This window comes from Asterias amurensis, chromosome 10 (genome assembly GCF_032118995.1).
Source record: "Asterias amurensis chromosome 10, ASM3211899v1".
In the NCBI taxonomy this organism is placed as follows: domain Eukaryota; kingdom Metazoa; phylum Echinodermata; class Asteroidea; order Forcipulatida; family Asteriidae; genus Asterias; species Asterias amurensis.
The window spans coordinates 2500523-2520431 of NC_092657.1; the positions used below are offsets into that span (position 1 = coordinate 2500523).

A 19909-nucleotide genomic window follows, 5' to 3' on the forward strand; every position below is an offset into this window, starting at 1 on the left:
AAAGAAATAAACTTTGGTTTTGCTTTGAAATAACGTAGATCTTACGTATCATTGATTGTGTTTGTAGTTTGGTTTTTAATTAGCACATGGGAGGTTAGTATAATATTACTACGGGGTTTATGGTGTGATGGGGTCAAACTGGGTCTCAGCTATTCGATTGATAAGCAACTTGATATAGCAGATGTTAAATTTGCATCGGGGATAATGAATATTAATTTTTATTTCAAAATAAAATTAATATTCTTAACCCCGATGCAAATTTAACATCTTATTGTTGCGGTACCCGCTGCCAAAACATGATTCGAACTGCCTCTAGCTACCGGGCAACCTCGGTAGTCTAGTTGGTAAGACACTGCTCTAGAATTGCAAGGGTCATGGGTTCGAATCCCACCCGAGTAACATGCCTGTGATATTTTTTCAAAGGACGCGGGAAAGTACTGAGTATACAGTGCTAAAACACATCGGTGTATGGGTCAAAACCAAAAATTAATAACTTGATATAGGCCTAAGTTTAACCCACAAAAGCTGGGGCCTGACTGAAACCAACAAATCTAAGATGGCCGTCGGAATTTCCCCCAAAATGTATTTGGGGGTTTCATCATCATCACCTGACACATCATTCCAACTTTAATGACTGAGACAAAATCACAACAAACTGGAAGAGTGGCAAGGGCCCAATTTCATAGAGCTGCTAAGCACAGTAAGTTTGCCCTAACCATGACATTTTTTCCTTGATAAAAACAGGACTACCAAACCAATTTCCACGTAATTTTCAGGATAAGCAAACAACAGCTAAATACCAGTAACAAGCAATATAAAACAAATTGAAATTTGGTTGAAAATCCTGTTTTTATCAAGGAAGAAATTGCATGCTAAGCAAACTTTTGTGCTCGGCAGCTCTATGAAATTGGGCCAAGGTTCTCACCATGGCTCTCCATCCAAGCCCAGACCATTTTTAAGGAGAAAGGAGGATGTTCACTCCATTTTCAGGACTATTAGTGTACATGACTGTTGGTCGTTTACAATCTCTCGGGTAACGGGCCACCGTTCTTCATATCACATTATTTGCAAATATTACGTAACAATCCGCAAGTACAAACATGAAGCATCCGTGCAATAACACTACTAATAAATCAGCCTCCTGTTTTATCATCAAGTGAACAAATAAAAAACCTCATCTCCCCCTGGAAACTGTTGTTAGGATTCTACACAGGCAGCCTACAGACTTAGGAGACAACGTACCGAGAGCAGACGCGAAAACACGGGTTAAGTCTCGGCGTGTAAACAGCGGCTTTAGTCGGTGTTTTGGGCACAATCTGTCAAAAAAACAGGTTGTTTTTGCTGCCTACCAACTATTTGATGCGAGTCAATCAATCTGGGTGAGTAAAAAGTCAAATATGTATTTTAATATGGTTTTAAAAGTCACGTTATTGAGCAGTGGAATACTGCAAAAAAAAAGTTAATGGCGTGTGACATTTCAATTACCTTTATTGAGAAAATCCTACAAATCCAAACAATATTCCCGAGGTGTAGAACAACGCTCATCATTACTGCAAAGGCAGTGTTACCATTTAATATTGACCTTAACAAAACATTTTTGAAAAAACAGCAGAGAGAAACATTGTCAGAGGGTAACTATGTTCAGCGACTGCTGAAAGGGTCAATACATTACTGAATTCGGTAATACGCATAACACCAACCTGGGCCCAATTTCAAAGAGCTGCTAAGCACAAAAATTTGCTAAGCATGAAATTTCTTCCGTGAAAAAACAGGATAACCAGGCAAATTTCCACGTGATTTGCAGGGTAAGCAAACAACAGCTGAAATAGTGACAAGCAATATGCAACAAATCTATACTATTACAAGCGTAACCCGCGCCATCTTGGATTGAAAATTAGAAGGTCCAGTGGCATGGCATCCTTGTGGAAATCAACACGATTAAGTGTGTGGAATTCAATACGTTTGTGTGGTTTCAGACGTCGGGTTGCAAGTCTACAAAACCCTGACCCAAACTCCCACTTTAACAAGTCATCTGATTGGAGAAAGTTTGGGCAGCGACCGTGTTCCAACCACTGGTCGATGTTGTTACCAGACTTCCTAGAAATCTTTCTGACAGGCGACTCATTTGACAGTGTTTCGCAGATGGTTCTCCGGATTGGTTCACTCATTGCCCCTTTCCTGCCCACCCGCCATTCGATCCGCCCTTTTTGGTCGGGTTACTTTCATGTTGTACTAAGCATGGTTTTCCGGATTGGTTCATTCATTGCTGCGCAGGGTCGAAAGGATCGAAGAGGCTGGGTGCCAGGACAAAACCGAAACAAATCTCACGAGTTTGCATTGAATGATTGAAGTAACTCACAGATTGATGTTTCGCAGGCGACCATGTGTCAACCACTGGTCGATGTTGTTATCAGACTTCCTAGACAGGTGACTCATTTGTTGAAAAGATTAAATGGAGTATATTTATTCAAAAAAACATTCACTTCCAAACGGCATGAGAATTATCATGATGGACAAGGATGGGATCAAACGGAAGCTTTATAATTTGGAAACATTGGGTAGGGCCGGCTATAGGTTGGAAGGTGTCTCAGGGAACTTTACAATTAATAACATTTTGGAGTTGGGGGGGGGGGCTTACACAAAGAGCCTACAACCGCTCCTTACATTCTGGTCAGTGTATTGTGAGTGGGTGTGGTGTTTGGTTTTGAGACAGGCCACATGTTGCTTGGTGAAGGAGGTCGCCGTGGGACCACTTTAGGTTGAAAGTGGGTGGCGACCTCGGACTTCCAAAAATCTCCATACAGAAATTGTACTATTGATGCAAAACGTATCTTGCTGTTTTTAAACTACGGATGCTAACTTGTGCCAGTAAACTCAAATGAGTACATCAATACCGTTTTAGAATATGGTCTGTTCATGGAGGTAGAGTGTTGCAGTTTCAGAGTTTACCCCATCACAGAAGTTTGTGATACTTATATACGTACGACAGAGGCTGTTTTGAAGCTGTACAAAAGAACTTTGCATTTGGTCAAACTTGTTAAGCAAAACGGCATTAAGTTTCCTTTTGAATAAGTCCATTCACAAAATTGGTTAGAGCAGTGTGTCGGTCAGGTCACAGAATGTACATTTTGCCAAATCCATTTTGTAGCCTAATTTAGCAGTCAGCCCGTTATTAACAAAAGAGACCTCATGCGGCTGAATGGGGTACATTTTTAGGAGTTTGTCTATTGACCCAAACTGGACGTAACAAACCCTAAAAATAACTTGACATGCTTTCTGAAAGTGAAATAAGTTAGAGAAAATTAAGGAGTGAGGAAGAATTTATCATTTTTATTTAGCTTGTACGATATAGGGTTCCAGAGACATGGGATGTATGGAGGTTTATTCCTAGAGCAGCGTGAACATGAACGCGGTCAGAAAATGTGTCTTTTGTCGTTAAAATTTCGCGAGATGCAATAAGCCCAAAGTGACAATAAACAAAACACTTTTTTGACATTCACGTTAAGTGCTCCCGTAACGTGCAGCCTATTGACCAGAAAGTTTACAAGACCAATTCAGATGAGAATAAACTAAAAAGAGGCCTACGCTCTTACCGCCCCCCGAAAAAAAAAACCCAAACAGTAGATAAATTAGATTTGTGGCACTCAGCATGTTCCGAAAACTCGCTTTACTTATAGTGCTGTAGCAACGCTATGTATCGTGGGCCGTGAAAATGTCATTTTTTGACGATGTTTTTTAAAAAGGAAATGCAAGCATTATGAATGTATATTGAGTGTGTGGGGAAAGTTTTGGTAGGTAGTACAAAAGACACTTTAGTTATTGCTGGCTAACGGTCAGTTCCACCTATCAACGCTGATTTGAAAATGTGTAGCGTTAAGGAGGCCCAAAATATTAGACCCCTTTAAGGGCTCACGGGGGAGCCTTATAGTTTCTCAGAGATGCCAAGTCCAGAGGCCAGCTATGCGTGAGATTTTTCTACACAACCATACACAAGTCAATGGGAAACTACACAATCATACACAAGTCAAAGGGAAACTACACAACCATACACAAGTCAATGGGAAACTACACAACCATACACAAGTCAATGGGAAACTACACAACCATACACAAGTCAATGGGAAACTACACAACCATACACAAGTCAATGGGAAACTACACAACCATACACAAGTCAATGGACACTTCACAACCATACACAAGTCAATGGGAATTGACACAACCATACACAAGTCAATGGGAACCCACACAACCATACACAAGTCAATGGGAAACTACACAACCATACACAAGTCAATGGGAAACTACACAACCATACACAAGTCAATGGCACTTCACAACCATACACAAGTCAATGGGAATTGACACAACCATACACAAGTCAATGGGAACCTACACAACCAAACACAAGTCAATGGGAAACTACACAACCATACACAAGTCAATGGGAAACTACACAACCATACACAAGTCAATGGGAAACTTCACAACCATACACAAGTCAATAGGAAACTACACAACCATACACAAGTCAACGGGAAACTACACAACCATACACAAGTCAATGGCACTTCACAACCATACACAAGTCAATGGGAATTGACACAACCATACACAAGTCAATGGGAACCTACACAACCAAACACAAGTCAATGGGAAACTACACAACCATACACAAGTCAATGGGAAACTACACAACCATACACAAGTCAATAGGAAACTACACAACCATACACAAGTCAATGGGAAACTACACAACCATACACAAGTCAATAGGACACTTAATACAACCATACACATGTCAATGGTAAACTACACAACCATACACAAGTCAATGGAAACTACACAACCATACACAAGTCAATGGGAAACTAAACAACCATACACAAGTCAATGGAAAATTACACAACCATACACAAGTCAATGGGAAACTACACAACCATACACAAGTCAATGGACACTTCACAACCATACACAAGTCAATGGGAAGTGACACAGCCATACTACAGACAATGGGAAACTACACAACCATACACCAGTCAATGGGAAACTACACAACCATACACAAACCAATGGGAAACTAAACAACCATACACATGTTAATGGGAAACTACACAACCATACACAAGTCAGTGGGAAACTACACAACCATACACAAGTCAATGGGACACTTCACAACCATACACAAGTCAATGGGACACTTCACAACCATACACAAGTCAAAGGGAAGTGACACAACCATACACCAGTCAATGGGAAACTATACAACCATACACAAGTCAATGGGAAACTACACAACCATACACAAGTCAATGGGAAACTACACAATCATACACAAGTCAAAGGGAAACTACACAACCATACACAAGTCAATGGGAAACTACACAACCATACACAAGTCAATGGGAAACTACATAACCATACACAAGTCAATGGGAAACTACACAACCATACACAAGTCAATAGGACACTTAATACAACCATACACATGTCAATGGGAAACTACACAACCATACACAAGTCAATGGAAACTACACAACCATACACAAGTCAATGGGAAACTACACAACCATACACAAGTCAATGGAAAACTACACAACCATACACAAGTCAATGGGAAACTACACAACCATACACAAGTCAATGGACACTTCACAACCATACACAAGTCAATGGGACACTTCACAACCATACACAAGTCAAAGGGAAGTGACACAACCATACACCAGTCAATGGGAAACTATACAACCATACACAAGTCAATGGGAAACTACACAACCATACACAAGTCAATGGGAAACTACACAATCATACACAAGTCAAAGGGAAACTACACAACCATACACAAGTCAATGGGAAACTACACAACCATACACAAGTCAATGGGAAACTACACAACCATACACAAGTCAATGGGAAACTACACAACCATACACAAGTCAATAGGACACTTAATACAACCATATACATGTCAATGGGAAACTACACAACCATACACAAGTCAATGGAAACTACACAACCATACACAAGTCAATGGGAAACTACACAACCATACACAAGTCAATGGAAAACTACACAACCATACACAAGTCAATGGGAAACTACACAACCATACACAAGTCAATGGACACTTCACAACCATACACAAGTCAATGGGAAACTACACAACCATACTACAGGCAATGGGAAACTACACAACCATACACCAGTCAATGGGAAATTACACAACCATACACAAGCCAATGGGAAACTAAACAACCATACACATGTTAATGGGAAACTACACAACCATACACAAGTCAGTGGGAAACTACACAACCATACACAAGTCAATGGGACACTTCACAACCATACACAAGTCAATGGGACACTTCACAACCATACACAAGTCAATGGGAAGTGACACAACCATACACCAGTCAATGGGAAACTATACAACCATACACAAGTCAATGGGAAACTACACAACCATACACAAGTCAATGGGAATATTCACAACCCTACACAAGTCCAGAGCCAAGTCCAGAGGCCAGCTATGCGTGATATTTATCAAAGCTCAACCCCCCCCCCCGCAAAAAAAAATTGCCAGTTTTAAAAGGCCTTTCGAAATCGCCGCCCAACTTTTTTTTTTTCTTTTTTTTTAAAAACTCAGAAATTTGACAAAAAAGTGTTCCAAAATTCATCAAAAACCTCTTCATAATAATCAAAACTAACATGAGGTACACAGCATATGTTGATGGTTAATGTGGAGGTACGATTGTGTCAGATTATTTGACTAAAAATGATGTACAATATCCTTCGCTCACTTCCTCTGCCTGTTGTGTCTTCGCTAGTGGAAATTAATTCTGCTTTTATGAGGACGAAATTTCATCAAGCAAATGTTTGTGCTTAGCAGCTCTATGAAATTGGGCCCAGGGCGGCATAACTATGTCCAGTGTTTAACACTATCCGTGTTATGTAGGCAGTTAGACATTTTCCGTGCATTATTGATTCGGTTTAATACTACCCGTGCTTTAATTATGTGATTACGACCTTCATTGTTTCACAGGAATATGGCCAATATGTACGCGAGAGTTATAGCCATTACTTCGGCCCCACCTGACCAGAGAGCCGACAAAGACATTGAGTTACTGCTTCCATGGTTTAAACGCAAAACTGAGCTGTTTTCTTCATTGCATAACGGTAAGGAATAAACAAAACACAAAACATGTATAGGCGACAGCTTGACTTAAAGGAACACGTTGCCTTGGATCGGTCGATTTGGTCTTTAAAAAGCGTTTATAACCGTTTGTTATAAAATGCATATGGTTAGAAAGATGTTTTAAAAGTAGAATACAATGATCCACACAAATTTGACTCGAAATTGCGTGGTTTTCCTTTTCGTTTAAGAACTAACTCAGTCGGCCATTAGATGGGAGTCAAAAATTTGACTCCCATAAATGGCCGACCGTGTTAGTCGACGAGGTAAAAGGAAAACCATGCAATTTCGAGTGATACTTGTCTATCTTATCTATCTTACCACATGCATTTCATAACAAACGGTTTCAAACACTTTTCAAAGACCAGTTCGTCCGATCCAAGGCAACGGGTTCCTATAAAGGTAGCACTGATCACCATATGCCAGAGGCCAGTAGTTTTCGTTTTGGGCGAGTAAACCCCATGGCCCGAGTCAAGAAGTCGTGTGTTCTTAATTCCATATTTAGAACAAAACTCCACTGTATAACATGTTTCAATAAAAAACAATTATGGGTCCAATAATATAGACTTTGAGTCTGATTAAATACCTTCATGAGCAACAGCTACCCATCTGCATATTCCTAGGGAATAGCAACAACATATAAAGTGCATTTCTTTATCTTAATGCAGTGTTTCTTCATCATTATCGATAAATCAATAAATCAATCAATCAATCAAAGGTCATTGTAGGGCGCCAAAATATTTTTTCTTCTTCTAATATTAAGGCGCTGAAGCACTGTTGAGTGGTTATTAAGCCTGGGGTGGATTTCACAAAGGTAGTCCTAACTTAGGACTAGTCCTAGGCAATGCTAAGAGATAGGACTGGTTCTAAGTTAGGACCAGTATAAACTCATCCTAACTTAGGACTGGTCCTATCTCTTAGCATTGCCTAGGACTAGTCCTAAGTTAAGACTACCTTTGTGAAATCCACCCTGATGGAACAGGTGAGCTTTACTAAGGAGTGTCTTGAATGAGGTGAGTGAGATGGCGTTTCTAATGTGTAAGGGTATCCTAATTTGTTTTGTACTTTTGTTCCTATAGATGTGACCAAGGATATTATCAAGAACTGTGTGTTTCGCAGATATGGAACAGATGACGTCATCATAAAGCAGGGAGACAAGGGTCATAGGTTAGTATCAGAATTAGTGTCACATATAGAAGCTAAATCAAAAGCTTCATTCAAGAATTCTCAACAACACACGACATGTTTTTTTTTCACCAATAGCTCAGAGTAGAATTTGGAATCCGGATGGTCTGTCTCGGTTTTGGATAGCAAAGACGACACATTACAGTCTAACGAAATCTCTCGTTACAATTTTTCTTTTAAATTGATACATTTTCAACCTCTTTCTCATGACAGTTTTTTCATCGTGTTAAACGGTTCAATATCAGTTTACATCGCCGCCGACGAGGATGAACCTTCTACCAGCGCCCCCAGCGATGACCCAGAACAACCCAGAACCATCAGGGATGAGCTGGGCACATGCGTGAGATCACTTGGTAAGCTGATGATCAAAATCTCCCACCACCCCCCCCCCTTCCCCATTTATGACTGATTTTGTAAATAATCTTCGTAATCTTCGTAATTATTATGTTCGATTTTCACAGGCCCTGGTACCAGCTTCGGGGAGCTTGCCCTTATCGACTCCGGGAGCATTCGGAAGGCTTCGGTTATTGCCGATGAACCTTCGGATTTTATCGTTGTTGATCGGAAGTTGTACAGCCGCTCGCTAAAGTTCGCCCAGAAACGAGATCTTGAAGAAAAGAAGGAGTTTATAGAAAACCATCCTCTTTTTGAGTATGATTTATTTGTATATAATTTTTACTAATTTAAATTTAAACAGGTCAAACCAGCCAATATCACAGTATTTAAAAGCATACACTCGTCATTGATTTGCTTAGTTCATCCCTACACCATTATTTTTCTTTTAACGTAGTAAGTGGAAGGCTCGACACAAGTCTATTCTTGCGTTGAGTTTACGGCGCAAGAGGGCGCTATTTGGAAATCGTTTGGTTCAACAAGGAGCAGTCGTACAGAACTTGCATTTCATCTTAAAGGGACAAGCAAAGGTGTCGATATCTCCATGGCGACAACCAAACCGAATGATTATCGAAAGGCAAGTCATAGAACATTAATTTTATTAATTTGAGTGTTTAGTCATTTGCCTATTATTACATTTTTCTAAGAGCTCTGGTGATGGAAGTGACATCAACGTCTGTTGGAATAAGGAAAGAGTACTTAGGATGTCATCATCTCAGACCGTTTTTTTTTTTTTTAGAATGACGTCACCGTACGTTTGTGATGTCATCCTGCAGTAAATTATCCCATGATCTGAATTCGGATGCGGCACTTCCAGAGCTTCGTATATTTCTTTATCTAGGGTGTGCCTAAAAATTGGCTCATCATACAATAACAACACGCCAGAGTGCCCCCACTATCATTTTTTTTTCTTCTTTTCATTTTCAATCTTTAGACAAAAACCTATTTAGACAGGGGCTGTCAAGCTTATACACAAGTTTAAGACTGACGTCTTGAGATGTGTAAAACCGCAAACCCCTATCAACGATAACAATAATTAAATAACTATAAAGACGTTAATCACCCAACCTACTTTTCAAAGTTAATCAATATGTCACATTAAATTTTCCTCCGAAAGTGTGAGTGTGTATAATTATTATGTCAACAAAATTAATTCGAAAACGAAATTTGTTTCAACACGCAGAGACTTTGAGCAAAGGCCCGCAATAGCAATTAACGGTACCAAAGCGACTGAAACCAACACTAGGTCAAAGAGCGCCGCCAACGATATGACCATCGATGTTTGCACCATTGGCCCAGGGGACATAATAGGTAAACAAGACTTTGAAGAAAAAAAATAATTATTGTTCTTTAACCAGATAAGAGTTCATGGGCACTATGACCGATAATTCGTGATACCTTTTGCACTTGTAAACAATTAATTAATTTCCTGGCACGTGGCACGAAAGTGTATTATGGTTATATTTTTCAATTTCGAACTCGTTTTAGCCTGCCGAAATTCGTCCACAAAAAAATCGGTAAAACAAATGGGGTGATGCCAGCTACTGTGCAAACTATTGTAAAACATAAATTACACTTCTTGATTTCCCCAAAGGTGACTTGGAGGTGGCGTGTGACATCTCTGCGCATGTGCAGACTGTCACGTGTCTCGAAACTGTAGACACCTTCGTGTTAGATTGTGATAACTTCAACAAGTTGGTGACGTCAAAGAAGAATACAAACACATTGGATGAATTGAGAGTTTCAGCAAAGATTAAACTGGCAGGACGGGCATACAGAGCCCAAAATCAACCGTTGGTAATAATAACGCATTATAATTAAGAGAAAAAAAGTTGCTAGGTTGTTATTATCTATGAGCTTCATACTAGTATAAATTTAAGGTGTGTTTTGATTGATAGTTGTTTTGTCTTAAAACAAATATAGGGGAAACGATCAAGTATCCTGCCTCAACGTCCAGACAGGCTCGATCCGTAAAAAAATGCAATGTGGGTGTTCCAACCATTGTGTTTGGCTGTTCACTATTTTCCGGCTTGACTTGGACGACGGAGTAAGCCAAAAATTGTATTTCATTATAATCCCTTGTGGTTTATATTGAAATAATGATTGATCACACAAAACATGAGAAGTCATCTGCCAGCTCTACAATCAAGTACAGTACATACAGAACAGTAAACCGATTTGGGGATAAGTTAATGCTAAATTCTTAAAATTTCACCGAATTTCAGATCTCATTTTTGGAAATTCTACTCAAGAAAATCACATCAGGAGAAACAACCCCAGCATCTCAAGACGACATGCGCCCTGATTACTGGATGACACATCGAGGTCCTCTCATAGATAAGATCGGACCAGGGTCACTGTACCATCGAGTTCAGATGCTGAATGAAAAGTTGCGCCGGAAGAGGGAACGGCGAGAGAGGCAGAAGGCTGTTGAAAATCCAGGGGAGAGTTCTTCGAATGAACTCAACAAAATTACAGTCCCTAAGATTAAAGCTACAACTCATCCAGAGTTTATGTCAGCTTTTGTTGCTGAACAATCAGAACGAAATGAAGGAACAAAAGCTGAAATCAGTCAAATAAGCAGAGTCCCATCATCACCATTAGAAATTGAGTGTAAAGACGAGAGACAGGAATCCAATGGAAACCAACTCGGGGAAAAACAAAGAATCCATGGAGTGCCCCAACTTTTCCCAACACTGCCTGATAATAAATGGGCAACACAAAGACATCCATCGACAGCAAATAGCAGCAGGGTGCAGCACTTTCATAGGTAAATTAATTTTACTTAATATGATTTAATCATTTTGGGTTGAATAAATTTATTCTGCCACCGACGTAGAATTAAATCAATCATCCTTTGACTTTTACATGACCTTATTGGGCTCATGACAATCTTAAGTGCGATAATATTAACTGCGAAGTAAAGTATGATGTCAAAATAAAAATTACAATGGTTGTGACAACTCATTGAATGCTACATGCATCTTAAGATGAAATCTTAAGGGACAATGGCCTCTCCCATTCCTGAAACTAGCTCAATACCTGTGGAGTATGCAACACCGGGAGCCATGGCCGCACAGAATTACTTATCACCCATATCAACAATCTCCACCCTCACAGGTATATAAACTTACTCCTGGGTAAAGAAGCAATTATGGTCAAGTATCTTCCTTAACTTACACAACTTTCACGACCGGGATTCGAACCCACACTCTGACTGAGCCAAACTTGAGTTCGGCGCTCTAGACCGCTCGACCATGAAATGTAAATTTACCTACAAAAACCATTGTCAAGAAATGGATATAATTTGTGTATGTTTTTTATAATTTATTTCTTATTATAGACGAAGTCCTTCCAGCACACAAGTTACTATTCCTGCCAATTTCCTAAATCAAAATCACCGACGAAACATTTCTAAAAGTGTGACAATCAGCAGGACAGAGAGTAGAACACGATGGGTGAGGTCGGCTCCTGCAACGGTATCAACATCCCCCAATGCACGCCGGACACCGGAAGACTCTGATGAAGTACGTAAAATAGATATTTAAAATTTTTAATATTGCAGGCCTTGAATCATCTTAAAGGGCGAGGCCGTCTTTGTTTTGCAAAGGGCACTTCCATTGGAAAAACTTAAGGTCAATGGGAGACCTTTGAAGGGGCACCAAGGCCAAAATACCAGGGGCAACAGAGGTCATGGCATCCATGTAATTCAGGCCTGATATTAGCGACTCAGGTTCGAGTTATCATCCACCAGTTCTTTTCAGATGAACTAAAACTATCCTCAACAGAGATAATGGTGTAACTAACCTCACCTAAACACTTTCAACATGCTAAATTCCGAATAATAGGTTTGGTTTTTTTAGAGGATAATTATTATTTTGTCTGGGTTTTGTTTTATATATATTTGTTTTATAGAGACGGTCACAAAGTATTGTTGAACCTTACCCAAGGCCCACAACAAGCAAACTAATCGTATACACACACGGTCGAATTAAAACACGTCGTTTACAATAAAAGCCATAATTATAGGCCTCTCATGGGATGAGTTGATGCGGAGGTTACTCTGCAAGAGGGCGCTATTTCAGACTATCGGTCTGATTAAAAGCCACGATCACAGACTTGGAACCATGATGATGGGTTGGCAACATGATTGTGTGGTGTGTGTGGGGGGGGGGGGGGGGGGGGGGGGTGCAGATTTACCTAGATTCTTGCCAATGGCTTATATTACGAGTGTGAGAGAGCATCTTATCTATCATATGGACAACTTATAATTATTTGAGATCACTATGTCACCTAACAACATGTACAAGCCAGGAAGCTTCCCTACTTTAATTGTACTACTTAACTATTGTGTTTGTTTTGTGTTTCAGGTTTGGCAAAGACAGTACAGCGCGGCTGAATATAAAGGTTTAAAGGAGAAGCTAAGACTTCAAGAAAAAAGACACATTCGTTATCTATATTCTCTCTGGTAAACTTTTACATAGAGGCCTAAAACATAGATTCAAATTTGTAAACTTATATTTATACTAAGGCTGTGATAAAAAAAGCCAACCGAACATTTCGGAAGAAAACAGGACTTTTAGAGACATTTTCAAAAATGTCAACACACCAGAGTTCGGTAACTAGGTGCAACTTTAAAGGAATTGACGACATCAGTTATCAGTATGGCAAGAAGGAGGCCAGATTAATTATGTGTGGTTCAAATTATACAACTATAGTATAGCTATTTTTGGTGGAACAAAATGAATGTGGTACAAAGGACATTTGTATTATTGTTTGTAAATTTTATATTCTCACATATTATTAATTATATAAATTTTCTTTCATTACGTATGCCCTTACAAATTAATGTTAACATAAGTCATTAACACAGACTTTATACATAAGTGTAACTATATTCACATTGTATCAAGTACTTTCTTATTATTATTCAACCACAAAACTTACAAGACGTTACAATATTCCATTAGATGTTACAGTTATTGGCTCAAATACAAAGTACAGAATGTTTAAAATTGCATGTATTTTTATATACTTGCCAATAAACCATTAAATTCAATGCAACATTTCCAAGTAAACAACTCTGTGACCTCAGTCATCGGTTAGGCTTAAAGGGGAACTCTCATGGTCACAGTGATTGTGAGTGTGTGGCCAGACATTGAATAGTAGTCAAAATTTAGTACCAATTTCTTTTTTTTGCTTGTAATCTTGTATGATAACAATGGTAAGCAAAATTGTTTTGTGCTTAGCTTAATGTGGTGCTTAGCAGATCTATGAAATTGAGCTATGGTGTTAATGACTCATCCACTACTAAGTGAGGAATCATTGGTTGTTCAGCTAAGCACAATTTAGCAGGTAACTAGTCACAATATGAAACATGTGAAATGGTAATTTGGCTGGGAACCTTTTGTTAAAGTACACCAAACTATTTTGTGCTATCTAGTAGGTTAATTTGGTATTAAATGTAGGTTTATGAAAATGAACCAGCGTAATAAGGATTCACTCACTGGTAAGCAAGGAATTCAACTGGTTGTTCAACTGAGCATAAATTAAAGCAGGAAACCATATATATGAAATAGTGCTTGTATTTGTTGTTGTTATGGTACCGTACTCCAAGTTGTTTTGTGCTGAGCATCATTGTGGCGCTTAGCAGCGCTCTCTGGCTTCTATTTCTATGGATTTTTATTTATAGGTTCAGACAGACTGATGTCATCAGTTTTGATTCATGCAACAGGAAGTGATCAGAGTATTAAGTGATGCCATTTCCGTTTGTCTCTAAAGGTCAAATCAGGCTGATACTAACAGTTTTATAATTTTAACAAATTATAAAAAATTAATATCAACTTGCATGCCTAGCTACACCAGGCCTGATACTTCACGGAGGCAAAGAAGGCGATTGCCTCCGTGTCCCCTGGTCATTGCCTTGGTGCCCTTGAAATGCTCCAGTACAAATTTGCAATTTCATCATAGGGAGCCCTTTATCAAGAAGAAAATGCCTTGGTGCCCTTGCCCTTTCAAAAAACGAAGCATACAGCCCTGCTACACAGTTGACAATTCAAAGATGAAACAGACCATCAATTATCTCTACAACAGAAGTTACAGAATTACCTGTTAGCCAACTATACAGCAATAGTTTACATTTCACAAACTATGTTCTAATCAAGTGTTACATTTTTAACACCCCCTGGGATATGTTTTGTACATGCATGAATAACAGAGTATTGCTTGTAATTTATGATAAACAGGATATTGTCCCCGGTGATTGCCTTGGTGCCACTTGAAATATTCCAATAGACTGATAGAAAGTTAAAATTTCACCATAAATATGTCCTTTACCTCGAAAACAAAAAGTTGCCTTGGAACACTCGAAAATTAAGCATCGGGCTTTTACACACCAGTCATCCCCAACTCAGATGATTCTAGTTTAAAATATTTGTCTTAATTGTAAAATTGCGCAAACATGTATTAACTACATCACATTAAATACATGTAACATCCAAAAAGTAACCACATTTTGCTATCATCTTTTCCAGTATAAATAAACATATCCTAAACTCTAAACATTGATAATTGGTTTTGGATATACATGTAAACACATCTCAGGGGACAAATAAATCTTTTCCCATGATTCGTAATTGTTTTTTTTTTCAGTTGAAGACTTTTTGTGAGCAGAAATCATTCAACTGTTACACTTACAGTGGCTGTTTCATCATGATTAAAGCAGCCCTGCGGCTGCACATAGAAATATGAACGTGTATCTAGATACAACACATGCGCGCATGCTCTTAATCGATTGATACAGAGCGCCCGTACAAACAGTAACTGAGTTCATAATTCTATTACAGCCACGGGCCTGCTTTGATGACGTCACAACCCCTTTCAACCAAATTTTCTTTGAAAAAAATTTTGGAAAAAAAAAGAAGTTTTGATTGGATTCTTCGACAATTGTATTTCTTGACACTGCCATCACACTATACAAGAATAAAATTAATCCTACATGTACATGAGTATCAATCTTAGTTCCTCTGAACCAAAGCGTGATATCACTATTGAAGTATCGACAATTCATGGCTTATGCTCTCATCTTGCTTTTCGAAGTAACCCATTCTTGCAGAAGTTGGAGACCTCTATGCAGCCATTTTTCCCCATCACTATCCAAACTATTGGCAGGAGAGTTTGACACACATGTTCACAACTATTCAAACACTCGCAACAGTGTTCAATCTTGTTCTAGCACAAAGGGAACATGACAAAGATGGTAGCCGAGCTAAAAGGGTCTTAAATCATCTACAGTACTGCCATGAAGAGGAAAATTAAACGCTCATCTTTTCAGAAATAAATTTTATATTTTCAAACTACTACATATCTGATGGGGGTGTCCAGGCGAAGGAGGTTGTTGAACTTGACGGAAAATCTTGGAGATCATTTAAAGGCAGTGGACACTATTGGTAATTACTCAAAATAATTATTAGCAAAAACCCTTTCTTGGTAACGAGGAATGGGGAGAGGTTGATGGTATAAATCATTGTGAGAAACGGCTCCCTCTGAAGTGCCATAGTTTTCTAGAAAGAAGTAATTTTCCCAAATTTGATTTCAAGACCTCAGGTTTAGAACTTGCAGAGAATCATCTTTTCAGAAATAAATGTATTATTTTCCTGTTCAATTGAAGGACGCCCAGGTAAAGGAGGTCCTGAACTATCGGGAGATCTTTTAAAAGGAATGTTGAGTTGAGTCGAGAAAGTCTTGTTGATTAGGACACATTGAACTGCTGCTTGTTGTTCACTCGAAGTTGCCACACAGAAAACGCCAGCCACAAAACGTAAAATCCAGCCGCAATAAAACAGTTATTTGAGACGTCTGTGTACGCAGCTTCCAACGTTGCTTTTGTCAGATTGGCCGGAGACTCTGGAAGAGGTAGGTCTTCGACGAGGGCGATAGAGTTAACCCTGAAGAAAACGCCGAGTAGAAGCTATGGATGAACAAAAACAAAAACAATTCTGAAACAGGCATCTGAAATAGGCTTTTTAGTTGTAGGTCATTCTTAATAATAATAATAATAGAACTTTATATATCGCCCACACATGTAAACACACTCCTGGGCGCTGAACAATTGAAAATAACCTATTAAAATTCATATAGTTATAATACCGTAAGGAATGTTTTTAAATCCAAAACTTGACAGTAGACCTATGGTGATACTCATCTGTAAGGCCAAGGTAAAGTTTCCCTTCATAATTATACGGAACATCATGAGGGAAATCTAACATAACATTAATAATAATAATAACGAAGTCTTATATAGCGCACGTATCTACCAAACAAGGTACTCAAGGCGCTGAGTATATACAAACTTTCAGAAAGATAGGTTATTGCAGTGATGAATTTTGAGACCCAATATTAGTTAGCACCTTATAATGGTTTACAAGGTGCTACGGCGCATACAGCAGCCACAGCCAGGAACACCGGGGCGAACCCCTTCTCTTTTCGATAAGTGCACTGGGTTCTTTTACATGCGTTACACAACACATGGGACCAACGGCTTTACGTCCCATCCGAAGGACGAAGCAATGGTTAATTGTCTTGCTTAAGGACACAAGTGTCACGGCTTGGGATTCGAACCCACACTCTGCTGATCAGAAACACCAGAGTTTGAATTCGGTGATCTTAACCGCTCGGCCACGACACTTCCATTGACACGATGGGGCCCCAAATGCAGGAATAAACACGCGTGCCAAGGCAATAATAAGCCTATTGACCATGGTATGGAGGGCATGATCATCGTGGTTGCCACTGGTCGTGGAACTAGGGGGAAATAATTACCATAATTCCTGTAATTCTAAACTGAACATGCTATGATTATGAAATCATTATCCTGATTATGGCATGCAAATAACTAATATTTTTCATTGGAAAAGGACTCACAAAGGACCCCCATCAAACATGATTGCTGACCCAATGTACTGTTCTAGCATGTCTAGTAGTATTCCTTCTTCAGTGTGCTGAACATTATGTATTATTTCACATGCAACTTGTGTTGCACTTTGTTTTTATTTTATTTTTCAAAATGATTGCAATGTAATGTTATCATCCTGATCATGGAGATAAAAGTAGTTTCATCAAGGCATGCATGTCAAAAATTGCCCCTTTTCAGTTGCAACAACCCAACAAAGAGATTAACCACAAACAATGTATAAATTGAACACAAATAGAGATTGAAAAGCCATAATACTTACCAACATAACAACTCCCCATATACTGATCAGCGAGCAGCAAGTCGATAGCTTTGGTCCACAAATCTTCGGTGCCATTTTGATTTTTTTAACCGGGCGGTTTTCTCCACTTCTCCTACTTACTAACAACCTTTTTATGTTCGTTTAACGGTCTATCGTTGCTCTGCATTAGCATGAAGGATACAAGTTAACGTTTTCTTTGAAACAACCTCAGTAATCGTCTAAACTAAGCGACTTATTTTGATCGGTGACTGATACAAAAGTGTACAGTTTTACATCACATCCGACTACACCTCGAGCTTAGACTCTATCCGATAAAGGGAGGTCAATAGGAATTGACCTTCTAGACTCTTTACGTGTCGATAAGATGTATGTTACTCAATGACGGTAAACTTATTGATGTATTAATGTAAAATAATTTAGTAGCGTCTGGGTTTCAAACATGTGTGCATGTTTCAGGACGTATTTATAGAGAAAGTACATTGGTTACATTATGTTAAATAAACAGATCATAGAGCAAGTAGATCAGGCGCTTTTCCAGTTAAGTTATTTATGAGAGAGACCCAGCCCCACACCGTCAATTAAAAAGAAATTGTATATAAGCACCAGCCAGGAGTTTCAATATAAGATTTTTAGTACGAGATAGTTATACATGTTATGGGTTCATTAGATTGAGACTCAAGAGGCAATGACTACTTGACTTGTTGAAGAACTATTTGGGCCATGTTCAGTCCAAGGGGGGAAGTACTATACATGAGTTGCATTATACATTGAACACGCGCCTTGAACACCCAGCAGGGTGGATATGTGCGCATTACAAGTCTTATTATTATTATTATTATTATTATTATTATAATTATTATTATTATTATTAATATTATTATTATTATTATTATTATTATTATTATTATTATTGCAAAAAATAGTTAATGGCCTGACGTTTCGACCCTAGCAGAGTCTTTCTCGAAGGCTAAATGACAACACAACAAACACGAACAGCTACTAAGTGAAACATAAGCAGTGAAGTAGAAATATATGAATTATGGGGTTAGAAAGCATCAGAAAAAAGCAGGGGGTAAACAATGAATAGGGGGACATTCTTTACCCCCCTGCTTTTTTCTGTATGCTTTCTAACCCCATTCATGTATTTCCACTTCACTGCTTATGTTTCACCATGGTTTCACTTAGTTACCTGTTCATGTTTGTTGTGTTGTCATTTAGCCTTCGAGAAAGACTCTGCTAGGGTCGAAACGTCAGGCCATTAACTATTTTTTGCATTACTCTCGGTCCATTTGGTTGGTAAGTTATTTGCAACAGCTAATTCTATTTACTCATTATTATTATTATTACATTGTAACTGGTCGTCAACAGAGCGTTGCGCATGCGTTGACCGATGTACATCGTCTGCTTTTCAGCAGAGTTTTAATAATTTCGTATCCATTTTTATCTCTTTTTGTAGTAGCCATCGCTCTTTTTAAATCTCCCCCGTCCCTTTATTGTGTGGTTGTGTTTCGTCAAGGGGTATTTTTCCCCTCTTATTTTTAAGTTTTTTGCTCGTATTTTGGATGTTGTCTCGTCGTTTTCTGTGTTGCTGTATACCAGCTGTATCTTTCGTCGTTCGATCTTTGTGAGTCCTTCTAAAACTGCGACCAACACCACCCCTGTCGCCTTTGTTTCTTCGGACACTCGATATTCAGTACGGGGGGTCTCGACCAGAAAATAACCTCCCAAAAATAACATTAAAATCACCATTGTGAACTGCAACAGCCTTAAAAACAAACACATTATCCTCAAGAGTACCATCGAATGTGAGAAGTCAGATATCATTATCGGTACCGAGTCACACCTTGATGACTCAATCTCGGACAGTGAAATTGTACCTGCAGGTTTCTCTATCTTCAGA

General features: G+C 38.8%; 2 protein-coding genes across 2 annotated transcripts; one reads left to right on the forward strand and one right to left on the reverse strand.

The window, feature by feature from the left end:
* Nucleotides 1-1237: 1237 nt before the first annotated feature.
* On the forward strand, nucleotides 1238-15171 carry LOC139943106 (uncharacterized). The gene is made up of 11 exons (XM_071939923.1): nucleotides 1238-1379; nucleotides 7049-7182; nucleotides 8278-8365; nucleotides 8597-8736; nucleotides 8845-9034; nucleotides 9174-9353; nucleotides 9960-10087; nucleotides 10371-10573; nucleotides 11002-11546; nucleotides 12120-12303; nucleotides 13147-15171. Exons 1-11 carry the CDS (start codon nucleotides 1360-1362, stop codon nucleotides 13246-13248), a joined length of 1914 nt encoding a protein of 637 aa, XP_071796024.1. The 5' UTR covers nucleotides 1238-1359; the 3' UTR covers nucleotides 13249-15171.
* A 138-nt stretch (nucleotides 15172-15309) lies between these two features.
* Nucleotides 15310-18294, reverse strand: LOC139943107 (ribonuclease kappa-like). Its single transcript, XM_071939924.1, has 2 exons — nucleotides 18010-18294; nucleotides 15310-16745 (listed from the first exon to the last, which is right to left on the reverse strand). Exons 1-2 carry the CDS (start codon nucleotides 18082-18084, stop codon nucleotides 16527-16529), a joined length of 294 nt encoding a protein of 97 aa, XP_071796025.1. The 5' UTR covers nucleotides 18085-18294; the 3' UTR covers nucleotides 15310-16526.
* Nucleotides 18295-19909: the final 1615 nt, after the last annotated feature.